Source organism: Panthera tigris, chromosome A2 (genome assembly GCF_018350195.1).
Source record: "Panthera tigris isolate Pti1 chromosome A2, P.tigris_Pti1_mat1.1, whole genome shotgun sequence".
Lineage (NCBI taxonomy): Eukaryota > Metazoa > Chordata > Mammalia > Carnivora > Felidae > Panthera > Panthera tigris.
This window is the reverse complement of record NC_056661.1, coordinates 164,750,168-164,774,722: the sequence shown is the minus strand read 5'-3', so window position 1 is coordinate 164,774,722 and position 24,555 is coordinate 164,750,168. Positions and strand designations below refer to the sequence as shown.

At 44.4% G+C, this 24,555-nt stretch overlaps 1 protein-coding gene across 1 annotated transcript; it reads right to left on the bottom strand.

Moving 5' to 3' along the window:
• Positions 1-2,828: 2,828 nt before the first annotated feature.
• HTR5A (5-hydroxytryptamine receptor 5A) lies at positions 2,829-15,098 on the bottom strand. The gene is made up of 2 exons (XM_042977440.1): positions 14,361-15,098; positions 2,829-3,528 (listed from the first exon to the last, which is right to left on the bottom strand). The coding sequence occupies exons 1-2, from the start codon at positions 15,096-15,098 to the stop codon at positions 3,196-3,198; spliced, it is 1,071 nt and encodes a 356-aa protein (XP_042833374.1). The 3' UTR covers positions 2,829-3,195.
• Between the last annotated feature and the right edge of the window lie 9,457 nt (positions 15,099-24,555).

Here is a 24,555-nt window from a genome sequence, read left to right as displayed (position 1 = left end):
CCAAGTTCAGCTCCAGCAGACCCGACTGGAGAGAAGTTGGAGGGCAGAGCCTGGAGACACTGTCACATCAAATGCCACCACCCTCAGAGTTTGCCCAGCTGGGTCAGGAGACAGGACCCTCATCGTTCCTGTTAACAGAAACACCGGGATGGCCAGAGACGACATCTCTGGGCACACGGTACGAGTAAGTGTGAGCTGCTCTGAATGCAAAGGGGGAGACAAAACAGAGAGCTGTTGTGCGGCTGGGTGACCCCGTGGCAGCCAGACACGGGCTACCCACGATGGACGTGGTCCTCCGGGCCGTGGCACCCTCGGCAGAGAGGGCTCCCTGCATCGCTCAGGGGCTGCTCGGGAAGGCGAGCACACCAGCCCCACTGACAGACAGAAGCGCGGACGAGCACGGCCAGCCAGCCCTGGACCGCTGACCGCGGGCCGTGGCGGGCTCACAGGTGACGAAATGCACCCTAGACACCCTGGCTCAATCACCATTTGCATTTTCTAGCATTTCCAACCTAGTCACGGACAACTTTTGGAATTGAAATAGAAGCAGAATAACTCATGAGGTGCCACTTCTTCCATGGTGGGGACAGTGTCTCTCACTCTGGCGCACGCAGAGCGTGTCGCACGACGTATAAAGTGCCGTCCGGGAGGCGTTAAGTACGTATCGAATGACAACAGCCACCGGACCTGTTCATCTGACAGAAATATGAATAGCCTCAGTAGGAGACTGAAATGAAAATAATGACGTGTTTCTCCAACGAGGGATACGGAATCCTGGGGGAGTCAAGGAGTTTTTGAAGCCACCAGCAAATGTGGCAGATCTTCCTAAAAGTGTCAAGGAAAGGACCCTTGTTTTTTTAAAACAGAAAGACAAACATTGAAATAATGGATTGCAATGACATTCACGGGCTCTTTCAGATAGATTGAAAAGTTTACCCATGGTTCTTTTATTTATTGATTTAATGTTTATTTGAGAGAGAGAGAGAGAGAGAGAGACTGAGCACGAGTAGGGGAGGGGCAGAGAGAGAGAGGGAGACACGGAATCTGAAGCAGGTTCCAGGCTGTGAGCGGTCAGTGCAGAGCCCGACGTGGGGCTCGAACTCATGAACTGTGAGATCATGACCTGAGCCGAAGTCGGACGCTCAACTGACTGAGCCGCCCAGGCTCCCCTTCCCTTGGTTGTGATGTCCCATCTCTGGGCTCCCCTTGTCTGAGCGTAGCCTTCTCTGCTACGAGGTATTGATGAAATTTTAGACGCTCGTCCTTTATTATGACACTAGAATCTAATAGCATTTGGCGGTCTCTCTGGTTCCAAGTAATAGTGGGGAAGGTAACTGAAATGAACAATCCGTATTGTAAAATATCTGTGGGTTGGGTGCCTGGGTGGCTCAGTCACTTAAGCATCTGACTCTTGGTTTCAGTTCAGGTCAAGAGCTCACAGTACATGGGTTTGAGCCCCACACCAGGCTCTGTGCTGACAGCATGGAACCTGCTTGGGATTCTCTCTCTCTCTCTCTCTCTCTCTCTCTGCTCCTTCCTCTCCCTCTCTCTCTCTCTCTCAAAAAAAAAAAAACTAAAAAGAAATTAAAATATTTGTAGGTTTGGCACTTCAAGTTATATAAACAGAAGGCAGAAAAACCTAAGAATGTTTCCAAGCAAATTCTTCCATGAACTTGCTTCAATGCATAGATAAGAGGTCTGCACTTAGCATCATCAGCCATGACCCACAGAAGCTGTGTAACATTTCCTCGTCTGCTCACATTCTTTGAGTAAAGAATCTTGGCAGTAAACGCAAGACTAAACTTCCAACCAAGACTGCAAATTCACACAGATTTCCTATTCTTGATATAATTTATTATATACAAAAGAATACATATATATTTATGATAATAATCAAAGATTATTATGAGATATAGTTTTTGAATTCATGCATTGAAAGAACCAGGGACATAGTGGACCACAGGCACTTTTATTGCCCAAGATCTTTTTAAAGTTTTGTAGAATGGCCTAGGTTTTATATGATCATATAAACACCACACCATCACTTAAATGCCTTGACTCACTTATATAGAGGTGTCAATCTGCCGAGGACCGAGGCCACATTTTACCATATTTCTGCTTTTCTCATTAGTTAGTAGTAGTGTTGGCCTCAAAATGGGCATTCACACATCAGTAAAAAATAGCAAATTAACCAACTGTCCCTTTAAAGTGTACATGTTTGGTAAATATACCTTCACGGTCCTTGGTTATGAGACTAAAAGAAGCCGCCAGCTTCATGACACCTGTTTTCCTCTAACCTCATGATCCAAGGATAAAGGTCTTTGTCCTGCAACATTTGAATAAATTCTATACAAAGAAACTCCATAGGAAATAAGCAAGTTTGACAGAGTCTACAAAACTAGTCTATTTTTCTATGGTTGGTGCACAGTTGCCTCAGAATGGTGGGAGATATTTGGTTTGACTTTCAGCTCCTGTTCCAAGTTGATGGGTTGGATTTTAGAATAAACTGGCCTTTGGAACACTCACCTCCTCCAGAGTTCTGTGTGTGTGTGTGTGTGTGTGTGCACACACACATGTGGTTGCCACAAACAAAGCCTTAAAGCCAGTATTCACTGGTCTTACAGCTGTGGCCATGTGCTTTAATAGGTTCAGAGACAATATTTTATGGCCAAACACTGGGACATACACAATAAGTACTAGGGTATATTTACCAGGACCACAGAATGGAATGTTCGAAATAAGGACTATTCCACAAAACTTGGAATTATGGTTTCCTACCCCTCGGATATCGCAGTATGACTTCTAATTCATCATCATCCACCCATTCTCAATCTGTCCGTGTTGCTTTATTTCCTCCCTCTCATCTGCTATGTCTGACTTCTCTGGGGCAAGGACGATGACCATGCTGGAGTGGATTTGGGGGAGGAAAGGGCACTTTGTGGGCAAAGTCCGTGGCTGGTAGGTGCAGGGGGAGCAAGAACAGGTAAGTTAGATTAATAAGGTCACCAAAACTGTCTGGGAAGACCCACATTCCTGCCTTGGAGCGTGGAAGGGAGGGCTCGTTCTGAAGACGACCCCGGAGAACTCCGAGGACTTGCCTCTTCCGTGTGGTGCTGGGTATTTATGGGGAAGTGGGTAGAATGGGAAATTTGATTGAGTTACAGGACAGCTCCTTCCTATCCCCAGGCCTCGTGCTCAGTGTTGCTTAGAAAAGAAGTTCTTGAAGGCACTGTTGTAGTTCTTGTTGAAAGCTGTATAGATCAGGGGGTTAAAGAAGGAGTTGGAGTAGCCAAGCCAAAGGAAGATGCTCTTCCAGATGGTGGGGATGTCGCAGGAACACAGGGGGCTGATGAGCTCCGTGGTGAAGAAAGGGATCCAGCAGAGCGCAAACACCCCAATGAGGATGCCCACCATCAGGGCGGCCTTCTGCTCTCTCTGCTCCCTCCACGTGTCCCCTTCTGTCTGGAAGGTGACGGTGGTGTGGCGGACTGTGAACACCATCTGAGGCTGCTGAGCAGAGGTCTTCGCCTGGAAGAGATAAGCAGAAGCTTCATGAAGAGCCACCTTCTTGTGCCTTCCAGGCGCTGGGTCCTGCACATCCACTTGAAGAGAGAGCCCTTGGTCGTCGCGTGCGGGAGACTGGCTGCCTGGGGAGCCCACCCTCAGCCGTGGAAACGTGGTGACAGAGCTGGCATTTGCTTCCGTCTTAGAAGTGGAAGGAAAATGGGAACGCCCATAATAAAAATGATGAAGGTGAATTTCCCACTGCTGCCTGTTCAACAACAAACAGCTGAAAAAATAAGCCAGTCACATAGTCAGTGCGTGTAATTCGGTGACAAAGGCACGAGTAATCAAAAGTGCTCCGAATCCTTGTCAAACCCTGGGACAATTAAAGTCTGACTTTCTAAAATCCTCACAACTTTCTGAAATCTTTGTAACTTTCTGTGCTCATGTGAATCCTCCCTCAAGGAATTTTCTAGAACTTTTCTCCTGGCGTCAGTTTCCCAGGACCGTTTGGGACAGTTCGCTCACCAGGACACTTACCTCCCTCGGGGCTTCATGGAAAGCAGACTTTCATTCCCTAGCGGGCGAGACTACGTGGACGTTCGATATCATTCTTCCCAGCCCAACCCAGCAGATTCAGCATTCTGTGATCCCAGTGCATTTGAAAAGGATGCTCACACAGCTCTCTCTCAACAGCACACAAACTTTTAGGCGAAGGACCAGGTCAGAGGGTCATTCTTGTTAACCTAATCCCCTTGACCAGTTCATGGCTACATCTACAGATTGGGAGTCCAAAAGAATCGATTTATCTGTTCATGGAGCATAACGGAGGTATAAATAAGGACACTATGGTTAAGGTAAGATTAGCTGCTATATGAATTCTTAAATTTGCACGATAGCCTTCTTGTTATTTGCTTGAAGAATAGTGAAACACCAAGTATTGTGCAATCAAAAAGAAAATCATAAATATTGGAACAAATAGTCCACAACACTGCAACCCGGAAAAACGGACATAAAGTGAGAAGTGAAAACCTCTTTCTAGACCCCAGCCTCACCCCAAGATGCGCCAGTGACCTTTCATATATTATTAGTGCACATCCGGTAGTGCATTGCAGGGAATTCATTTATGGAAATGCAACACAATATTTAGCTTTATTTTTCCGCACAAGCGGGAAAACCTACCAATTTCTTAATAAAACTCAAACCCAAAACGGCACCAGGGAAGCGATTTTTACCCCTTTTCCAAGGGTGGCAACTTGAAGCAACATTCTGGTCCTGACTTTAAAACCCCTAAAAATTCTCCTCCCTCTCAGCACTTTTTCAGGGGTAGCACTGGCCACTCAGGGTTGTGACTCCCCTGTGACCACCCCTTAATTCTCTATAGCACAACTGATATAAAAGTAGAACACTTAAACTAGACTTTGTCAAAGGCTCTGGTCTAACAGTAGAAATAAATACAGCAACACACAGCCAGATATTCTGGCTTTGGAGATATGGCAGTCTTTTGGGAAACAGCCAACCCCTCCCATCTTGACTCCCTGTCTGCCTTCCCTGTGGTCATTAGCCTTTTCAGACTGACTCCAGAAGCCCCCGCGTAGTCCTTTATGTACTCAAATTCCAGTTGCAAGACACGATGAGCCTCACAACGAAACTACCAATGGAAGACCAGCCTTCTGTAAGGATGACATATATCCCCGTGTTGGCACATTATGTTTGTAGGAGTTTCCTGTTGCATAATGGGAAAAAGTTGCAAGGTTTCCAGGCATATGACCTACATTTAAGTGTAGGATTTGAATATTTCGATGGAAGTTAGTCTTGGGAAAGGAAGATGACTTTTTATAGGACACTTTTATGGAAGTTCATCACTTTAGTCGTGGTCCCTGTACAGGAACATGAAGTGCCCTACGTGCAGGCCTGCTTGTATGGGCATTTGGCAGTCATCCTATAAAACCTGGTGTTCTTCCAGTTTACCTGGGTTCCTACAGGTGATGAGCTGTTCCCAGATAAAACGGACATTCGCTGGGTCTGCAAGAATCGTCCGCTGTGTAATGGTTCTAATGTTGAATGAAGGGCATTCTTAAAGATATCCCAGGGAGTTTATTCCTAAGTTTGTCTTCAGGAGGACTTTCCCCTTGTCAATAGGGGGGCTCAGCTAAACCCTCGCAGGGGTTACATGCATGTTCCTTCCTCACGGAGTTGTTAGTACAGCAGTGGGGGGCCCACGTCCCTAGCCCCTTCCAACAAAGACTCAAGATTCCTGTTTTAACCATTCTTTTTTATGTCCCATGGGAACCCCTTATGGTTCTGCTTTAGATTCAGATTAAATATTTTCTCTGAATACTATCTTTTTCTGTTTTTCTGTGAGTCAGGAGTTATTTATAGGTTAGTCCTAGAACCCCACGTGACTCAGAAAAGCACATTCTCCAGGACCTCGATATGAAATGTTGACTGTTTAACTGGGCCCCTCTTCATGCATCCTTCAACACCAACTCACCTGACAGAAGAAAGAGGGCCACGGATTTAAAATGGTTCTTCCGGGACAGCAGAGGCTCCGCTGGAAGGAAGATCTTTGTCGTCTGGGAAGTTTCAGGTTTCTAGTGTCTCATGGCTTTTTGTTGCTCGCCCTGTGGCTTTCTGACTCAGGGACTCCTTAGCTCTTTGCTTTCTGCTAATCAATGATTACAATAAAGCGCCTAATTGAGTCTTGAGAATAGAACTCTATTAATTACTCTATCAATTACTCAACACGCTCATTAGTAGATTCACAGAAAAAGAAGTAGGAGGATAAACAATAAAGTGGACATCCAAGCCAAATTAGACTTTTCTTAATCATCTTTGTAATGCTGTATCGTTTGAAGCACACATCTCACAATTTAGGATACACATACAAAATTTTTCTAGGTGAACAATTAGCCTCATCTCTCCAAATAAATGCGTTCTTTGGGGGACGTGTACTTATGTGTAAGACTTCTCATTTTTCTGAAATCGTTATGGACTAAATAACGATTTACGGGTTAATCATAAACCTAGTAGGTTTCTTTCATTTCCTCTAACCACTCAGCTTCGCCTTCCTATTAATATCACACATAATTGATAGATTACCATCAATGGTAGGTACTGCAGTTCAAGGATGAAGACTGTTACCTTAGAAGTGGTTTTGGGTGGTTTGCAGGTTAGACCAGCCCACTGTCAGAATGGAAGATGGACCGATGAACCAGGATGCTCAAACTAGAAATGGTCTTACACGTTAAGGGAGGGCTCCACACAGGGGAGGGTGAAAACATCGCTTGAACTTCCCAACAAACTTAGGAAGACTGATTGTTCTGTGGCTATGGCAACAAGGAGTCTTGCTGTTTACATATCTTCCACTGACCAGGGACAATCCCCCTCTGTGAATACTCATTTGCAAACCACACAATCCATCATGTCTGGCCTCGAACGTCAGCCAATTAGGATAGGACTCACCCCCAATAAATGCTCCTCTGAGCACCAATCAATTGACAGCAGTCTCACCGAGGAACCTCGTCTTAGGGAGATGTCAGTTCACTGCCCTGAACTCCACGCTGTCCCCAGTCCCCACAGGTGTTCAGCATTCTGCTCCATTCTGGATACGGTGCTTGACAAGTATAGTTTCTTCTCACTGTAGTAAGCAGTTTGGCATTTATTTCTGTTTCAGATACTGTGTGGTGGTCGTATCATCCTTGGACAGTTCAACAGAGTCCACTGAGATCATTTTGAAGACCCTCCACAGGACGCTTGGACCACAGGTGCGTTCACTGGAGCCCAGACTCCAGGGGCACTCAGAATCTGTAGCCAGCTGTGGTGGCCTCAACAGCTCCAACCAGCTCCAATGGGCTCTTTTTGCTCTCTGAATTTTATTATCCTAGGACTTGTAACCAAAAGTGTCTTTGGTTAAGGTCTTTAGACTTAGGTCTTTGTACCAGGTAACTAGACCTTTGATTGAGATGTATACTATTTGGTAATTGACTTAGATCTTTGTGCAAGCCAGTTGTATCTCTCATCCTAGAGGTGTACCATTTGGCAAATATGTTTATGCCATCGATGTACTTATTCTATTGCTACTTGCTTATATGTGCAAAGTCTGGTTTCATAGGGTAGTTTCATTTGTTTTTCCTAGAGAGCCTTTCTCTCAGTTGAATATAAAAATATAAAAAAAGATTGTTCTGTATGGCATTGGCTTGATAAGCTTCTAATCCATTCCAAGCCAGAACTGAGGGCTAATGTTCTGAGGACTGATAGACTTAACACCAATTTGTGGAAAAGCAATTGATCAAACTTCGCTTTCGGTCCTTTACAAAGTTTGAGGATATTCCCTGTCCTCTCAATTTGTGAAGGAATGTCACTTTGTTTAGCTGGTATTCCATCTCAATGAGTGTTGGGTTGGCGCTTGTGTGACCCCTTGCTAGCATCTGGTCAGGGATCCTTGGGCACTATTCACAGGCACTGACTGTTGGCCAACCATAGAGTCTTTCTTGTGTGTCATGGTTGGTCTAAGCCAAGGACTCAACCTTCTCCTTTAGGAACTTTGACTTCCTAGTTTAACTTGCACTATAATCTGAACTCCTATGCTTTTCTCAACAAATGCCTTTTAAAAAAACCTTTCTTGATAAGGAACTTCTGACAAGTCAAAATCAGTAAATTCACCCAGATAAGAGCCCTAGAAAAATCAAGGGGAAAAAGACCAAACAGTTAACAGCTTCCTTCTTTAATTGGTATGCTAGGGCCTTAAACAAAATCTTAACTCTAAAATAGTCTCGAAGGTTTTGTAACATCCCCACACCCACCTGCCTTGCACATCTAGGTCTTGTATATTTCTACCTAGCTGCACCTGACCTCCTAAATGAACTGTCCTCTCTTCAGGGTTTTCTCAGAAAAAGCAAAGCCACATAGTAAATTTGCCAGATAAGGAGTCAAATCTATAGAATTTCCATTAAAACCCTGGCCTCAAGTTACGTTAAGGGTTATAATTTAGAATTTTCCTAAACTTCAGAGAGAAAATAAAAATAAACATGGTTATGGAATTCAGAATTTGGTGAGAGTATTGAACAAAATTCTTATTGTCTTGAACTACAAGTCTGTACCAGTGAGTGAAGTGAATTGAAGTCCCCTCAGATGGGGAAAAACAGATCCTTAAAAGTAGAAGGATAGAAAAGAGAAGAGCTATATAATCCAGCTATGAACATTTTAAATATAAAAATATATAAAACTATAAAATGGAAAAATCAGAAGCCCTTATTTTAAGGAAAGATTGACTAGATGTTCCACATTGTAAACTAAATAAAGATAGAAAATAGACTTCTGGAAATGTTCAAGCAGTATTCTGGTATAAACCCAGCATCTGAAGTTTAGAGTCTTGCCCTATCTTTCTATAAGTGGGCTCAAACTTGAATTAGGGAATTGAATAATAAAAAATAATGGAAATGTGAAATTACCAATTTAGAAAATATCCATTAAGGGACTAGACGTTTCCAGATATCCTTAGAAAAATAAATTAGCTAGAAAGCAATACAAGATATGTTTCTCTAGATGAAACATCCCAAAGGACCTCTGTTTTCAAAGGTTTGGGAGTCTAGACAAGGACCCTTGTGAGTATTGCCAACAGAAAAATCCTTGAAAGAATCAGTGTTCCATACTGGCTACAAGTAAAGATGACAACTATCTAAAATCTATCCAGTGAAGTCCCTCTGAGGGAGACATTATCACCCAACAAATCCCTATCCTTCTAAATTTCCAAGGGGAGCTGTCTATCATTATAGATGTACAACAATACAGCTTTCTTGTTTATACAGGCATCACTATAACTGCCATTATCCCCATAATTATAGAACAACAGATCCTTCAACCTAAAATTTTACCGTTGTCTGAAAAGGAAACAGCAAATTGACTTGAAATAAGTTAAAAGCAAATGAAGAAAAGTAGAGAAAATTTTCTTTAAAAAAGTAATTAGTTATACCAGATAGTGAAAGAAGATCATGAAAGACAAATTTGTGGCTAGAGAGTAAATTTGTAAAGGCTTGAGGGAAAGTGAACTTCATTAGAAAAATTGAAGCAATGAAAATCTTTCATAATTTTGTGTGCCAACTCAAAGCTGGTATTTTAGGATCATTATTAGAAGCATAGTTCTTTAGTCTCTATCACACACCTACAAATTTAAGAAGTAAGATCTGCTTCCAGGTGAAATGTACTGCAGCCCTTGTATGTTATCAGATTATAGTTGATCTACACATGAAAATACTTACACTCTGTGTAATTCCAGACATTATCAAACAAATGGCAATAGGTCTAGAATCCTATGGACAAAGGACACCACAGAGAGAAAGATTAATTGGAATAGAATGCATAAAGTCTAGATTGATTCTTCCTGGCTTATCATTAATCTGCCTTTTGTACAAATATGATAAGGCTGGGCCATGCTCTAGGTAGATGAATTCAGCAACATGGTGCCTATCAGAGAACTGTTGTCTCTTGAAGGCCAACCCTCAGTTCAGTAATAAAGGTTTTTCCCTTTGCTTCAGAGAAATTACATGACTAAAATTAGTCACCACATTTTAAGACCTTATATTAAGCCTTTAAATCTTGTTATTATACATAGACAATCCCTACTGCTAATCAAAACCACCCACATTTTTCTACTCGTTGATTAATCATGATTCATTGTCACCTTCTCTTTCTCCTATTACCACCCATTGGTTTAACACTAACAATCCGGCAACTGTATAATCCTTAGCCAATGAAGGTAAGTCTCGTGATTGTGTTTCTGTAACTGAAGAAGTGTCCTTGCCCCAAGCAGAATTTTTTTCACTCTTGTTTGAAATTACAACTTACTTTGTTCTTTGTTGGTGGGTGCTATACTGAAAATAAAAATAATGTGTAATAATCAATTTGATATGTAATAAGTAGTTCAGTCTTTCTCATAAAACGTAATTTCATATCGGAAGCCAAATTGTTCAATGACTCAACGGGGGCTGCTTCTAGGGCATATAAAATTGCTAAAATAATAGAAGAGAAGGTATAGAAACTAATAACTGGTATGCTTTCCAGATAATTCACTTCTTCAACATGCTATAGAAGCACCTTCTTCAGGCATTCTTTAAAAATGAACAACAAATGTGAATTACTCGGTTGGTGACTTAATGCTCTCTGAAATTATCCTAAACTGCAGTGTTAGGATTCAGGGAGGATGACCTCAACATTAGCTGCAGAGAATGCCCAGAAGTAGAGGGGTAGGCGTTGGCTGCTAATCAAGAACCTTGACCAAGCAGATGAGTACATGAAGACTGTCTGACAATATACCTATAGCTTCACTGAAGTTGATCACATCTCTTGTACACCTCCAGGGTTCTTTATCCCACACTAAACTCACGCTTTTTCATGTCAATCAAGAAACAAGATTGATTGTTCAGTAGGGCCATCGGTTAGGCCATTTCAAGGACTAACTCTCCAATGCCCTCAATGGATTGTATCTCCTTACAAAGAGTCCAAACGGTTAAAACTCTTTCAGGGAAAAGATTCCCGAGAATACTGACCTCATCCATAGGAGTCAGACAACTTGAGGTTTTCATTTAAAAAAATGGTTGGCACAATAATGTCTACATTGGCTGACATAGTAAATTGTACAGTCTACGCTCTGGAGGCACAACAAAGCAGTTTAAGTATCTTAACCCAAAAATTCTTGACTAACAAAATCACTCCAGCTTTGCTTTTGGCCAGCCAAGGAGGAGTCTACGCACTAACACTAAGTAAGACTTCACATTGTACCTGGATTAACACTACAGGTAAGATACAACTATTTTTAAACTAAAAGAAAAGGTAAACTAGCGGTCTTAAGTAGACACAGGGAATCTTTGGGACTGGCTTTGATTAGGACTAGAAAATCCTGGGTCATGACTTGGGAGATCTTCCAGGCCGTTCTTATAATACTTCTACTTGTTTGCCTCAGAGTTGTTCAATGCTTGGTAGCCAGAGCTCAAATGCTTCTGCACTGCCCTGTCCTGAGAAATGATTGGAAATTACATTGATTGATGTGCAATTTGAGCATCAGCTCTCCACAGATGAAACTTCATCTTCCGGGAGAATCACCAACAGTGGTCAATATCTGGTTAGTCCTTGAGGGTTTCTCTCAAAGCTTTGGCTGAATGAGGACCAAGAGTGGGAGCCTGAGAACTAAATGTTCCCACAAACTTAGGACAAGACTGTGTGTTCTATAGCCTAGAGCCAGCTTAAACTTGGTCTATTGATCAGGGGCAATTCAACTCAATGGACTTATTTTACAAGCCAACCTAGCAGTGTCAGTCCCAGGTCAACCTGGGTTGGATTCATTCCAGTAAACCCCTACTGGGATGACAACCAACCAACAAATTTAAGACTCATACAGATGATGTCAACCTACCTATATCTCTCAAAGCCTCCCAATGTCTGAACTCCAAGCTTTCTAAAAATGCTATTTAAGATCAGCATTCTTCTCTGCTCAGAGAGATTGTGCCTGGCCAGCATGGTTCAGCCATACACTAGTAAATAATAAATTCAGCATTATCTTTTTATGCCAGATCTTTGGTAGTGTTTTCATCATCCTTTTTTTGAGAGCAAAGCCCATCTCTTGTGTTGCCAGTTCCCATCTCAGTGTCTGACATAGGTTAGGTTCTCAGTAATATCCTTGGAGAAAACTCAGCAGATAAAGAAGGAGGAAGTATTGTGTTTCCCTGGGTAACACAGCTAGTTGGTGGTAGAACTGTATTTAGAAATTTTGGCACCTGCTACCATGGAGAAATCAGGAGACCTGGTTTGTAATTAACCCTTCACAGTAACATGAGGACAGAGGCAGCCCCATATTGTCTATGGAACCCTGGATCATTTGGAGGTCTTGCAAAGCCAAGACAAACCATTTTTTAAAAGTTATCCGGCAGAGAAAGGAGAGAAAATGAAACAGTGCAGACTAGTGTATAAAAGCACAAAGATATCATGATGCTTTGTTTCTGTTGTCTCCAGAGCAGAGCAGTGAAAGCCTGCATCGCCTTGCAGTAAGCCTCACAAGAAAAACTGTGACTGCTTTCCTTTTAAAGCTGTATCTGGTACCGATTGTAAACCATTTACCTGGATAAGCATCCCGGCGGAAGAGAGTCCATGTAAGGAGGACCCTTGAAGGTGGTCAGTCCTCTTGCTCCTGACCTGGGCTTGGGGTGGATTCTCATACACATGGAAGTTCCCGACAGTCTGGTGCTGTGAGCACTCTTAGCCATCAGCACTCCTCATTCAGGTTAGAAATCTAATAGGTCAAGGTTTCCCAAATTTGGCATTACTGTCGTTTTGGCCTGAATTATTTTTTGTGGGGGCTGTCCCGTCCACTGTACAATGTTTAGCCCCACCCCTTGCCTCTAACGCTAGATGCCATTAACACTCTCTCCCAAACTTTGATAATCAGAAATGTCTCCAGACATTCCAAATGGAGGGGGCAAATCACCCCTGGTTGAGACCATTGTTCCAGATGAAAGGATAGGTAGCCTCTGACCCCCTTTTCCTTCTTTCTTCCAGAATGATGCACTTTCTCCTCCATTACCTACACCTCTGATCCCTCTAAGCTTGATTGACTGGTTATTATTGGAGTTAGCCTCTGATCAGGAAAACAGAACCACGTTACAGCATCCACAGTAGGTGTTTACCTCCCTCACTAGAGGGAACTCTTCATGGGCAAAGATGACGTCTTTCATTGTTTCACTCCTACCACCATCCCCATAGTATGTGCTTGATATGCTTAATTGAATTTATGTTGTTGCCCTAGAGCCCCTAACAGAAAATGGGGCTGTGTCGATTTCTGATCTCACTTAAAAAAGTGAATTAGGCTCAAGGGATCACCTTGGCAATGAGTTGGTCAGGGGGGACGCAATCCCCACACCCCATGGGTTCAGTTGTCATATATTTCCTGAATTGAAATCAGGGTTGGATTATTAAGAGTTAACAAGAAACAGGAAAGTGTGGCGGAGAGAGAACTGGAAGAGAGCCCTCACTGTCGCTATAACGATTGTCCTACAGAAAATGCCACTTACAAAGAGCTGGGGAATTGTCTGCCTTAGATTTTTAATCCCTCTCCGCCCCCCACCCCCACCCCCCCCGCCCCGTAGCCTGTCTGGGAAGGCAAACAGGTGATCCTCAGCTATACACAGAAGCCTGACAGGGCTGGGGCTAGACCCAGAGAGCAGCACCACAGGCAACAATGGGACATAACAAATGCAGGCTTAGAGACAGACAAAGATCTGTAATCTCACACCAGGGGAAGAGGACGCTGCAGAACTGCAAAGAGTAATCCAGGAGACACTGTATTCTGCAAAGCTAGCTGCTTTAATTTGCAAAGAAAAAAAATAGATTGGGTCGAAACATGAATCTGCTTGGCCTGCTGTTTGGCAATCTTTCTGCCAAGGCACCTCACCATCTGTCCCTTCCTTCCTCATTGAGCAGCTCAGTCCAAATGCAGGAAGCTGCAAGTTTATCTACTATAGCCCCAGACACCTGCTTCTTCAGCCCTCCTACAGGGTGTGATAGAGTCACAGAATTTTAGAGCCAGATGGGACCCTGTGGAAGAATGTAGTCCAACCCCCTCATTTCCCATATGGGGGGGGGAACCCATCAGAGATGGTAAAGACCATTATTGGCTCTGTGATACTGAGCGCATTGGAGCAAAATCAGCCTCCGAGGGTTTCTTCAGCTACCCCGGTCTACCCCTTCCCCTTTGCCCCCACCCCTCCCCAAGAAAGGAAACTAAAAAGCTCACTTCCTACAAACTTTCAAGTCAGCGTGCGTAGGAACGCGAGTGAAGTATTTGCAAGGGTCACTAAAACACCCACCTCCACAGGCTCCGATATGGGTGAGACACTGTTGGTCCTGGAGCCCACGCGGAACCTGGCCGCCTTGTAGATCTTCCAGTACACGAAGAGCACGACGCAGAGGGGCAGGTAGAAGGCGCCCACGGTGGAGAACACGGTGTAGGACGGCTCGCGGCTCACCTGGCACTCCTCGTTGTCCTCGGAGTAGGTCTCCCCCCAGCCGAAGAGCAGCGGGGCCAGGGAGATCACGGCGGAGAGCGCCCAGGTGAGCACTATCATAACGTTGGAGACGCGCTTGCGGGTGCGCAGTGTGTACTGCAGGTGGCGGGTGATGGACCAGTAGCGGTCCAGCGCGATGGCCGTCACGTTCCAGATGCTGGCCGTGCAGCAGAGCACGTCGCACGCGATCCACAGCTGGCACAGCCGCCGGCCCAGCTGCCAGCGGCGCCCGGACAGCTCGTGCACCAGGCTCAGGGGCATGACCAGAGCGGCCACCAGCACATCCGAGATGGCCATGGACGCCACTAAGTTGTGCGGAACCCGGTGGAAGGTGCGCACACGGAGAATGGTCGCCAGCACCAGCAGGTTCCAGGAGAACGTGGCGGCCACCAGAAAGCCCAGCAAGGTCAAGATAAGCACACCGAAGATGGAGAGGAGGGGGCTGGGGCGCGAGTCTTCCCCGCCGAGGCCGCTGCGGTTGGTCTCCAAAGGGGCGGGGGTGGAGAGGGAAAAGTAGGTTAGGTTCACAGGCGAATCCATCTCTGGGTCAGGAGGCCGGCCCAGGGTGTGTGCAGGAGGGGAGTTCAGGAAGACGGACGGTGGCCACTGCGTCCAGAGCCACTTCGGATGTTTGCAACCTCTGGCTGGGGGCAGGGTTTCTGGGGATTGCCTATGAAACTGGCCCCAACCTTCTGCCGGCGAGCATCCGTGGGAGACGGTGCGGCGGAGAGGAGGGCGCTGGGCTGCGTCTTGCAGCCGGGCCCGCCTAAGCTGTCACATGCCCAGGCTTTTCACCTCGGCGGAGACAGCAGTCTGGTCGCCCAGAGCCGAGCATCTCCCAGGTTGGGGAGGTGGGGGGGGGGGGGCGGGGAAGCTGGGCGACCCTGGAGCGTGTGGGTGCCTCTCCTGCCGGAGAGGATGCTGGTGCGTCAGAGCAGTACTCTCGCAGCCTTGCCTCGGTACCGCCCCTCTCTCCAGGCAGCGGGCTGCAGCCTCAACTCCGTGCCAGGGAAGCCAAGCAGGGACCTGCTTTCGGGGACCTGCCTTCTGCTATCCCCCCCACCCCCGCTCTCCCCCCCACCCCGCCACCACCCGTCCCCTAGCCCCACCCCGTCTGGGGCTGCGGCTTTTGGAGAACGAACACTGGCGCGCGCGTCCAGACCTCCCTTATCAAAGTGGGGATCCATCCTACGTAAGGCATCAGCTGATAAGGTCGCGTCTCCCCGCCTCTCTCCCCAGCACGCTGGTGCTGTCCATGGTGCTGCTGCCTCTATCCACCAGGGCGCGGGGCTTGGTGCTGTCCTCGGTACTGACCCTGCTTTCTGAAATGGGCTTCCCTCATGGATCAAGTTTACCAATGAACTTCCCTTGAGACATTCCTGTAGCCACCCCCTGCCCACGATCCTCTAGGGGTGGTCTGCGTACCTTCAGTGGGTTCTCAGCTTTCCGCAGGGACTTACATTTTGTAAGTGTATTCCAGGTTAAGGGTCTAAGACGCTATCACACTGGCTTTTCAACTACTGAAGATTTCAGTATACTATTGCATTCTTCCTACACAACACCCAGTGCTTCCCTTAAAGGGTAGTTTTCCTTTAAAGAGAAAAGGCAAGATAGTATTTACTGCTGTTCCTAGAGACGGTTGAGGCATTGGAACTCGAATGTTTAAACTATTTCCTCAGAATCACAGAAAAGCTGCAGTCTTTCCAGTAGACCCTATTAGATTTGCTCCCCATGAAGGGAAACATTGGAAACAAGTTATTATAAAAAACAACAACAACAACAACAACACTCCATCTCACTAGAAAAAAAGAGGGAGCATTTAACTCTTTCCCTGTGCATACACACATAACCATATATTCATTCACAGTGATTGCAAAAATATCAAAAGGCCCTACCCAGAAGTTATGATGTAAAGCACTTTGCAGAGACATGATATACAAAGATAAAATAAACTAAGAAAACCAACATGACAACAAGGAAAATAAGATGGCATTAAGCATTTTTAAAGTACATACAGTAGGGAGGCGCCTGGGTGGCTCAGTCAGTTAAGCATCCAACTTCGGCTCAGGTTGTAATCTCACAGTTTGTGGGTTTGAGCCCTGCGTCAGGCTCTGTGCTGCCAGCTCAGAGCCTGGAGCCTGCTTCGGATTCTCTGTCTCCTTCTCTCTCTGCCCCTCCCCCACTTGTGCTCTGTCTCTCTCTGTCTCTCAAAAATAAATAAATGTAAAAAAAAATTTTTTAAGTACATACAGTAGGTATTATGAAGTCCCATACATTCACAAGTGGCGGGCCACAAATTTGGCCAAAAGCTTTTTAGCTATTTGAAAATGAGAAATACGTTTTGTTTTGTTTTTTTTATAAGATTCAGTTTCTAAATGAGTATGATAAGCATCAGGAGACTTCACTGGGAAGAGAGAAACTTCTCCACTGGGGCCCATAAGAGAGAATGCTGTTGGGAAACGTTGATGAGAATATTCTTCATTCAACACAAGATTACTCACAGAGCTGCTTCACCAAATATTCCTTAAACACACCAGATGGTGGCTGCCCGTGTACAGTGCTTCTGTGTGTGGGTCTAGTCAAGGGAAAACTTGTGCTCATTCAGAGCACATGGCTTTCTTGGAGCCATAGAACCAATGGGACTGAGGTGTAGACCATGAATCTTCGTCTTTGAAACAAATGTTCTGAACAATTCTGCATTCCACTTCAGGGGCCCGTGACCTGGAATAATGGGTGAGCTGCATAACCAGTGGGCAGCAGGCCTTGACGATGGTATCTCTGGATACAGATCTTAAAAGGCATATGGGATTCAAGCATATTCCCCACTGGTACTGTGTGCTACAGCTAGCTGTCTGTTAAGTGAGACGCTTCAAATAGGAGACCAAGCCGGGCGTAACTGAGGTTTTTTTGGTAAAAACTGGAGTGTCATATAGGTAAGAATGAAGTCAAATGCTCTCAAAAAGAAGAAGTCCAATGGAGCATTTCCAGAAAAACCTTTTTTTAAAAGAAATCCTGATTTATCTTTTAAAGAAACACAAAGAGAAATCAGAAATTTCAGTTTTTTATCTTAGAGCATGGTCATAATTTTAGCTCGAAAAACATGTAAACAGGTCTACAACTCTGCCATAAAGCACCTCTGAAATGCCAGTTTTGAGGAGTGGAATTTCCTGGTTTTCTTCCTGGGGGCTGAATTATGTCCCCTTCTCCCTCAAAATTCTTGTGTTGAAGTGCTCACCTCCAGTACCTCAAAACATGATTGTATTTGGAAATAGGGTTTTTAAAAAGTGATGAAGTTAAACAGAGGCTCCTATGGTGAGTTGGACTGGTGTCCTCATAGGAAGATGAAAGTTTGACATACAAAAGGACCCCAGAAATGTGCACACACAGAAGGAAACCGTGTGGGAACGCAGCAAAAGGGTGACCATCTGTGAGCCAAAGAGAGAGGCCTCAGGAGAAGCCAAACTTGATGACACCTTGATCTTGGAATTCTGGCCTTCAGAACTGTGACAGAAAAAAGTAAATTGCTGTTGTTTAAGCCACTTAGTGGTGGTATTTTGTTACAGCAGCTCTAGCCAATGAATACACCATCCAACAAAAGATACGTACGAAAGATATAACCAAGATGATATACCATGGGGGGGGGCAATTTATAAACACAATGACAAATTAAGGGACATCTACTAAAACACATCTTTATAAAATGTACTTTGTGCTCATCCTAGGAATAACTGGACACAAGTTCTGTTGTCTACTAAAGTTACAACTTGTGATTAAGCCATATCATTGGCATATAGAAAGATGCTTATTTTACATTTTTTTTTATAATGGGAAGGTATGCATCTATTTGATTCAAGTATAAACTAAGATTCTCTTTTTTTTTCAGAGAGAGAGAGAGAGAGAGAGAGAGAAAGCAAGTGGGGGACAGGATCCCAAGCAGGCTCCGCACCATCAGTGCAGAGACTGGTGCAAGGCTCAATCTCCCAAATCTGAGCTGATGTCAAGAGTCAGATGCTTAACCAACTGAGCCTCCCATGAGCCCCCAAACTAAGATTATTAATTACAAGTTTAAAGTGAGAAAAAATCAAAATGCAGAACATAACCTTATTCCACCCTACTTGCAAGGATGGGAGGGATAAGATTTTTCCTATCCACCAAACCATCACAATTTCATGAGATCAATAAATCATTAAGGCATCATCATTATTACATAAAATCTATATGGCAAACCAGGTGTCAAATGCATATCCCTGTGTGGTCCTACCACAAAAAGAAAATTAAGGAATCCTTATCCCTATTTTATAATTGAGGAAATGGAATCCTGGAGATGAAGGAACTTTCCCAAAACCACAAGATTTATTTAAATGTTTATTTATGAGAGAGAGAGAGAGAGAGAGATAGAGAGAGAGAGAGAGAGAGAGAGAGAGAGAGAGAGAGAATGCATAGGGGAAGGGCAGAGAGAGAGGGAGACACAGAATCGGAAGCAGGTTCCAGGCTCTGAGCTGTCAGTACAGAGCCAGACAGGGGGCTCAAACTCACGTACTGTGAGATCGTGACCTGAGCTGAAGTCAGATGCTTAACTGACTGAGCCACCCAGGTGCCCCCCAAGTCTATGCTCTTAATTGGTATGTTTTACTACAGAAATAATTAGGATTTCACAATTGTAAGCTAAGCCCTTGTCTTCATTGCCTTGGGCTGCTAAAACAAAATACCACAGACTGTGGCTTAAACAACAGACATTGACCTCACAGTTCTGAAGTCTGGCAGTCTGACATCAGAGTCTCAGCATGGGCAGGTTCTGATGAGGGGTCTTTTCATGGCTTGCGGAAAGTTGAAAGAGAGAGAGAGAGAGAAAGAGAGAGAGAGATCAATCTTTCTCTTCTAAGCCCACAGTCCCGTTGGATAAGGGCCCCACCCTCATGAACTCATTTAACCTTCTGAAGACTGTCTCCAGATACTGCCACATTGGGGTTTAGGGTTTCAGCATATGAATGGGGGGCACAATTCCATCCATAGCAGCCTTAAGAGATTATTTAATGGTAAGGGAAAAACCAAAGCAATTTACAGAACTCAATGTTATTCCCAACCATTTTTTCCAAAGGTGAGAGAAAATAAAAATAACCAGAGGAGCCAGTCTGAATGGCCTGAAGGCTTACCTTCTCCATATGCTTAACAATGGCCAGAAAAAATCTAGGCTTGCTGTTTGGTTAGGAAGAAAATGGCAATGTATTGTGGATGGGACGATAAGTATGCATCTAGCCTATAACTGAAAAGACAGTAGTCCCCACACATTTAAAACAACTGCTTGCCCCTATTTATATACAAAAAAAATCTATTGTTTTGTTCATCTAATCTACTTAACAGTAGAAAACAATCACAAGTCACAATAGACTTAAAGCTAAAGAACAAGGTGCCATCAGCCGGTGGAGATCTTACTTTTCATTCAGGATGTCTCAAGCTCCATACATATCATGCAACCAAAAGAATAAACCTGCTAGTCAAAATCCAGATTATATATGATAGAGTGCATCTGTTTCCTTTTTCAAAGGATAAAAGGGCACAGATAGACATTATTTTCAGCCCAACCCCCCACTGATTGCCTTACACACACCTGGGGGCATGTACCTAGTTTGGAGACCACTAACAATGGGTTATTCTCTGGGTGCATCCTCATAGGGCAATACACACAGACTTTGTCCGGGAGAACATGTATCAAGGGTGACAGGTTATCATTCAGAGGAGCTCCAGGGCAATAAACCATTGCTCAACCCTTTTATCTTGACGACAAACCACTGGCCTGTCCTTCCATGTCTTTCTGGATGAACTACATGAACTGGTTGACTATCCTAGTCATAGGCAATTCATTAGGCTGAATAATGAATATCTCAAGTCAGACAGCTTTTCTTTATTGTTGTTTTCCTATCACACCCAACAAAGAGCCTAAAATGTATTAGGCTCCATAAATATTTGCTGAAAAAAAACAAAATCGGAAAAAAAAATGATCTCCCAAGTAAACTACTGGTGTTTGTGTTTGATGTAGGCACAATTAAGGCTATCTGAGTGGAAACATGCTAATATAAAAATGAAGTTAACTTCTAACCTCAGAGCAGTGACGCTGTACTTTTTTTGAAGCCTAGTTATTCCGAAGAAGGTGAAGTCAGGAATAAGTAGATGCTAAATTGTTATTGAAATCCTATAAAATAATATCAGGACGTGGTTGTGGAAGTTGCACCTCTTGGATAATATGGTGCTCCTCCCATAATTACTGTGACAAACAACAAAGTCATAGGGGCAGGTGGGAGGGGCCAATTTGCAGTGAGCTATGGAGATGGTGAAAAGAACACAGTGAACCTCGAGTCTAGATAGATGGGCAGCTGACCAGAGCACCGCATAAGGCATGTGCTTAAAATAAACCAAGCATGGGTGATGAGGAGGCCGATGATAGTTAGCCTAGTAGACACAGTCTTCTGCCCAGTCGACACACCTGAACCACTTCTCAGGCCCAGAACCCATGGACTGAAGGAGAAGAGAAGCCAGGTGCCTGTGACGAGTGACCCTACAACACAGTACTACGTGTACTCAGAAATATCCTCAGTCCTTCTCCCAAAGAACTGACAGCTATAATCACAGGTAACTGTGCATGGAGGAAAGGAAGCATCCAGACCTTCCAAGGACTGTTGGACACAGTCTGAATTGACATTGATATTTAGGAATCCAAAGAGCTACTATGGCCTCCTCATTGGAGCAGGAGCGATTGGAGGCCAGCCAACAAATGGAGGCCAAGGTCCAGGTCAGAGTAGATGCACTGGGTCAGTGGACCTTCCCCAGGGGTTATTTCTCCACTTCCCAGAAGATAAGACTGCATTTGTGGTAGTTGGCAGAGCCCCACATCGGTTTGTTGACCTGTGGAGTAAAAGCTATTATGATAGGGAAGGCCAAGAGGGAGACTCCAAAACTCCTCCCACAACCGGCAGCCAAGACAGCAAATAACAACAACACAGCTGAAGGGAAATGGCAGAGATTATCACCTCCCTGTCTTATCCACATGGAAGTCACTACTTAATCCCTATAACATCAGCTGGATCCCGACAGATGACAGGGATCTACCACAAACTTAATCAAGCATTAGTAGCACAGTTGCACAGCCCGTGCAGGTGCAGCTGAATTGGCACGCCGGCTGGAGTGGATTAACACAGCTTTCACTACCCGGTATGCAGCCAGCCACTGGCCTGGTCACTGAGCTGTTTTCTACTCCCATCAGACAGGAGAATCAAAGCAGTTCGAACAGGAACTTGGAACAGCCAACGGCAAACATTTATGCTCTTGTTCCGGGGCTATGTTAACTTTCCCTCTCGTGGTCATAAAATGGACTGAAGGATCCTGGATCCTCTAGGTGAATGGTTTTCAAAGTGTGGGTCCATAAACCCTGAGACGCCCCTCGGGCCCTTCCAGCAGGTCTAGGAGGTCAAAGCTATTTTCACAATAACACTAAGACACGGCTTGCTTTTGTCACTGGGTTGACATTTTCACCGGTGTGCAAACCTGACAGCGGGGACTGGAGCGCACATCAGAGCAGTGGGATGAGAGTCCTCGCCGCCATGCACTCACAGGAGGAAAACTAAAGGAAAAATTGCCAGCTTCACTGAAGAATGTCCTAAGGAAGCATCAATTATATTAAATTATATTACTATAAGTAATAAATTATACGTATAAGTAATACTGTATATAATACTAGATAGCATGTTTATACTATAAGTAATTTATTATATCAATAGATTAAACTATATATTATTAATTATATCAAATCCAGACCTTTGAGTACACATCTTCTTAAAACATTTTTAAACATTTTTATTCATTTTTGAGAGACAGAGAGGATCCGAGTGCTAGCAGGGGAGGATCAGAGAGAGAGGGAGACACAGACTCCAAAGCAGGCTCCAGGCTCTGAGCTGTCAGCGCAGAACCTGATGAGCCTCACGCAGGGCTTGAACCCACGGACCGTGAGATCATGACCTGAGCTGAAGGTCTATGCTTAACCGATGGAGCCACCCAGACGCCCCTGAGTACACATCTTTTTAAAAGTCAATGTTACAGGTCAGAAGGTACACATATGGCATTTCTAGGATACACTGAAAGAAGATGGTTGTCTGAAGGAAAAGCACGCATGTGATCATTTGATTTGAACGAAAAGCGCTTTTTTTTTTTTTTTAAGGAAACACCATTTTTAGTTGAAGGAACTACTGACAGGTAATAAACTATCATTACTGAGTCTTGGGTATTTGGTAGATATTTTCTCAAGATGAATGAAATGAGCCTTCACTTCAGGCAAAACAACCGACAGCGTCTGTTGCCTATAATGAAATGTGAGCTTTTGAGTGAAAATTAGAATTTTGGAAAACTCATAACCACCACCGTGAACTTGACAGCTTCCCAATACTTAACGACCTTTCTGATGAGATTGGTGGTGAGATTAACAAATGTGAGTCTTTGACATTATATAATGAAAGGTGTCGACATCTGGAGTATCTGGAGAATTCAGTGAGCCGATGACCAGTGCGTGATGGTGCACAATCAGAGAGGAATAAAAGACCCATTTCAAATGGCAAAATAGACCAACGGGCTTTAACCTAACGGAGTCCAAAAAGGGCACCATAGGACTTCAGATTCCGTATTACAACAAACCTTTAAGAAACTACCACTTACTGAGTTTCAATATACCATCGCAAAAACGTATCCATAATTATCTGAAAAGACTATTAAAACACCCTCCACTTTCCAGCTATCTATTTCTATGAGGCTGGATTTTCTTTGTAAACTTAAACCAAAATAACGTACCACAACAGATGGTGTGCAGGAACAAATACAAGGTTCCAGGTGTCTTGAAAAGATTTGCAAGAATGTTAAACAATGCCACTCAAAATTTTTGTTGGAAAATAGAGTCATTTTTTCCTAAAGCTATGCCATTTATGTAAACATGTCATGGCTTTATTACTTTATTTTTAACAGATTAATACACAGATGTGTTTGCAATTTGACCATTTAAAACTATATTCCAGGAAACATATATAGATAAAACTCACATAAACAAAATCTCTCCGGGATACGAATTCTGAAGAATGTAAAGGAGGCCCTGGGACCCAAATTGAGAATGGCTGTCGTCAGTATTCATCAGAATATCACCTTGGTCCACCGTGTTAATGCAGAATGTTAACAGAATCGGATGGCAATTTGCCAGTCCTTGGTAAAGGATGTGTGCCGCATAGGGCAGGAAGTAAACCCTTTGAAGATCCAGGCAACTGCTATATCAGTGAAGATGTCAGGGGTCCAGTTGTCCGGGACTTGGCAGGACATTCCTTCCAACGTAAAAGAAAGATTACTGCATCTGGGATTTCCCACCACTAAGAGGGAAGCAAACTAAGTGCATGGTATTTTGGATGCCACAGGCAGCATATTCTATGCTTGAGAATACTGCTCTGAATCCTACATCCAATGACACGAAGAGGCTGCCAGCTCTGTTTGGGGCTAACAGCAGGAAAGGGATCTGTCCCAGACTCCTGGTGGCAGGGAAAGCAGCCCTTCTGTGTGGCCTCGAGACTTGGCAAACTTTATGGTAGGAGACGCACCTGGGATGGGAGGAGACTCCACGCAGATTGTGTGGTGAACACCAGTAAAAGAGTCACAGTATAAACTGCTCTGATGCAAAGTCGTGCCATCTGCACAGAAAGCGTTATTGGAAAAGCAGCTTGTGGTGTGCCAGGGCTTTAGTGGAGTCAGAGCATCCGAGCATGAGACATTAAGTGGCGACAGGACAAGGTATCGCCGTCGTGGTCTGATTCGTGCAGACGCACCTGCGAGATTGGGTGGGCTTGGTAGCAAAGCCGCATCAAAATGGAAACGCCAGGAGGCTCCACAAGCAGGTGCCCTAGACCACCCTGTCATCTGTCAGCCCCGTGTGAGCGCCTGCCCCTTAGCGCAAAACCGCGGCCACGTGGCTAGTGGA

Excerpts from the sequence above, each read along its gene's own strand:
- HTR5A (XM_042977440.1), bottom strand. The coding sequence starts at position 15,098 with ATGGATTCGCCTGTGAACCTAACCTACTTTTCCCTCTCCACCCCCGCC. Across the intron at positions 3,529-14,360 it reads CCATATCGGAGCCTGTGGAG|GCGAAGACCTCTGCTCAGCA; the intron begins GTGGGTGTTTTA and ends TATCTCTTCCAG.